This window comes from Kryptolebias marmoratus, linkage group LG11 (assembly GCF_001649575.2).
Source record: "Kryptolebias marmoratus isolate JLee-2015 linkage group LG11, ASM164957v2, whole genome shotgun sequence".
Taxonomy (NCBI): Eukaryota; Metazoa; Chordata; class Actinopteri; order Cyprinodontiformes; family Rivulidae; genus Kryptolebias; species Kryptolebias marmoratus.
The window spans coordinates 3343274-3346129 of NC_051440.1; the positions used below are offsets into that span (position 1 = coordinate 3343274).

Here is a 2856-nt window from a genome sequence, read left to right on the forward strand (position 1 = left end):
GTAATCATCAAAATTAAACGAAATAAACATTTGAAATATATGAGTTTGTATGTAATGTATGAATATAATATACAAGTTTCACTTTTTAAATGGAATTACTGAAATCAATCTACTTTTTCATGATATTCTAATTTTATGACCAGCACCTGTAATAGCTTTGTCTGGAAATTATAGACGCCTACTGCTGCCATCCTAGAAAAAACAACAACAACAACTGCATCATGGGAAACATTGTTAAAAGCACATTTTTCACATTATACCAAAAGGTTTTCACATTATCACACTGTACATACTGAGGTACCACTTTACAATAAGAGTATCTTTTTGAAGGGTTTATTGTTGCTTTACTAATAGGTTTGTAAACACCTTATAAACCATTAATAATCAGTTATTATACACTATTTATAATTAAAGCAGGCTTACTATTTTTTAAAGAGACATGTTTATACTTTTTATCTAATGCACTATATCTGCTTATCAGTCGTTTAATAAGTGTTTACAGCCCTATTAGCAGCTGCATTCTTAACTAATTATTAGCCTATTATAAAAGGAGCCTTATTGTAAAGTATTATTTATGTTAAAACAAATAAACAAACAGAAGGAATGCATGTTAACACAGTATAATTTGTCTTCTAATAACACAAAACATTTAGTTGGAAGTTAAAATAAATTGTTGTTGCGATGTGATCTGTATATGTATGTCGTAATGATGTAAAAAGATTTCATGATGTAAAAAATATACTGCAAGAACATAAAAGAACCACATTGCTCAAACAATAAACTTGCTTTTTTTTAATGATGCGTTTTTTTTCTTTTCTTTTTTTGCAAGTATGGCAGCAATATGCTTCCATAGAATTGCGACTATCTTTTTCCTTGATTTTTCAGGAGAAAACCTTAATGTCTGTAATCTTAAGCAGAAACACCCAGTAGGGAAATGTTTTCTCACATCTGATAAGATGTTTCAAGACATTTTTCTGGGTACAAAGCAGAGTTCTGTAATATGATGCTTAAGGTCAGAAAGAGACTCTTTCTGATGCTCATTGAGCTAGTTCCATGTTGTAACTCTAACCTACATGTTTTCATTCTGTAAACTACAGCAGACCTTTTACTCTGACCTACGGTCCCCAGGGCTCAGGTTACATCCTGAAACAAAGCCAGGCCTCTGCCGTTTCCTGACAGACTTTTCTCCCTCAGCTCAAACAGAGGCTGCAGCAGAGCCAGCAGAGGGCAGCGTTGAGCTTGAGAGCTGCAGACGAGGCCAAGGGGTCCAGGGAGGAGGCTGAGAAGAGCATGGCCCTGGCTGAGGCTCGGGCCCTCGGGTGTCAGCGGGACAAGGAGGCAGCGGAGGCTGACCGGAGACGCCTGAGTGAGGAGCTGCAGCTGCTCAAAAAGGAGGTACATGTCAGCCACTCTCTGCGGAATGTAGAACCTTACATGTATTTGTGATGAGAGTAGAGCAAATCCAGAGGATGAGGAACTAATCAGGACAAAACCTGAATAGAATAAAAAGCTGTTGAGGTGGCAATATAACAAGACAAACACAGCAGCAAACTAAAACACCTACAGACACCGGGCAAAACGGAATCAGATAGCAAACAGTATGAACTCACAATGAGCTGAAGAGAACACAGGGAGGGGAGAGAAAAACATCTGGGCTGAAGATCAGGTGAAGTGCAGGTGTGAGGAGCTGAAAGCCAGGAAGACTGAGGGGAACCATGGCAAGTGACGCAAAGATGAAACTTAGTAACAGGAAGTAGGAAACAAATGGTAAATGGCTTGCACTCGTGTAGCGCTTTATCTAGTCCAAGGACCCCAAAGCACTTCACACTACATTCAGTCATTCACCCATTCATCCTCACATTCACACTCTGATGGAGATAAGCTACATTGTAGCCACAGCTGCCCTGGGGCAGACTGACAGAACTGAGGCTGCCTTTACACCGACGCCACTGAACCCTCTGACCACCACCAGTAGGCCAGGCAACAAGGTTAAACAACTGAACACAGGTACGACTCTGAACAACACGAAGAGACAAAACATAGCTAAATAATAGACAAGATGACGGCGCACAGGTCTAAACTCAAGCATGATTAAGTGATGAAACAGCAGTGATTGCTCCTCTTCATGTTGAATTATCAGAATGATGGAGCATGGATGATCTCCATCCATTCATCCGGCGAGTTCGGAATCTGCCCTGAGGTTAGCATTGAAAACCTTCAAACGGTGGCACCCAGGAGGAATCCTAATCAGATGTCTGAACCATCTCAGCTGACTCCTTTCGATGCAGAGGAGCAGCGGCTCTGCTCCGAGCTCCTCACTTTATCTTGAAGCTCATTTCAGCTGCTTGTATTCAGGAACTTGTTGTTTCAGTTGTGATCTATACGTAATGACCAGACGAAGGCGGGAACATAGATTAACCTGTAAATCGAGAGCTTCGTCTCAGTGGTTTTCCATATAACTGAGTGCCGCCTTGATGTGGGCGGGGCGTCATAGCGCAGTCGGAACTTACCATCAACAGGTAAATAATTGAAATAAAGTAACAAAACATTCACTATTTTCTGCAACAGTTTCCGAAAATCCCATGGGCGGGTCGAGGCCACCTTCCCTCTGCTGTGTGGAGCCTGTAAATAGAGTCCATTTGGTCCAACTCCCTCTGACTTCTGTCCTCAGCCAACAAACACAGAAACGTCTGCATCTCCTCATAGTGCCACAATGTTGGTCTACAGGTGCTGGTCATAAAATTAGAATATCATGAAAAAGTAGATTGATTTCAGTAATTCCATTTAAAAAGTGAAACTTGTATATTATATTCATACATTACATACAAACTCATATATTTCAAATGTTTATTTCGT

At 40.4% G+C, this 2856-nt stretch overlaps 1 protein-coding gene across 1 annotated transcript in view; it reads left to right on the forward strand.

The window, feature by feature from the left end:
• LOC112449744 (trichohyalin) overlaps positions 1–2856 on the forward strand; it is a 14754-nt gene that overhangs the window by 6056 nt on the left and 5842 nt on the right. Inside the window, exon 3 of the mRNA XM_025002040.2 lies at positions 1195–1395. Within this exon, the coding sequence (XP_024857808.2) occupies positions 1195–1395 (201 nt within the window). The remainder of the gene's footprint in view (positions 1–1194; positions 1396–2856) is intronic.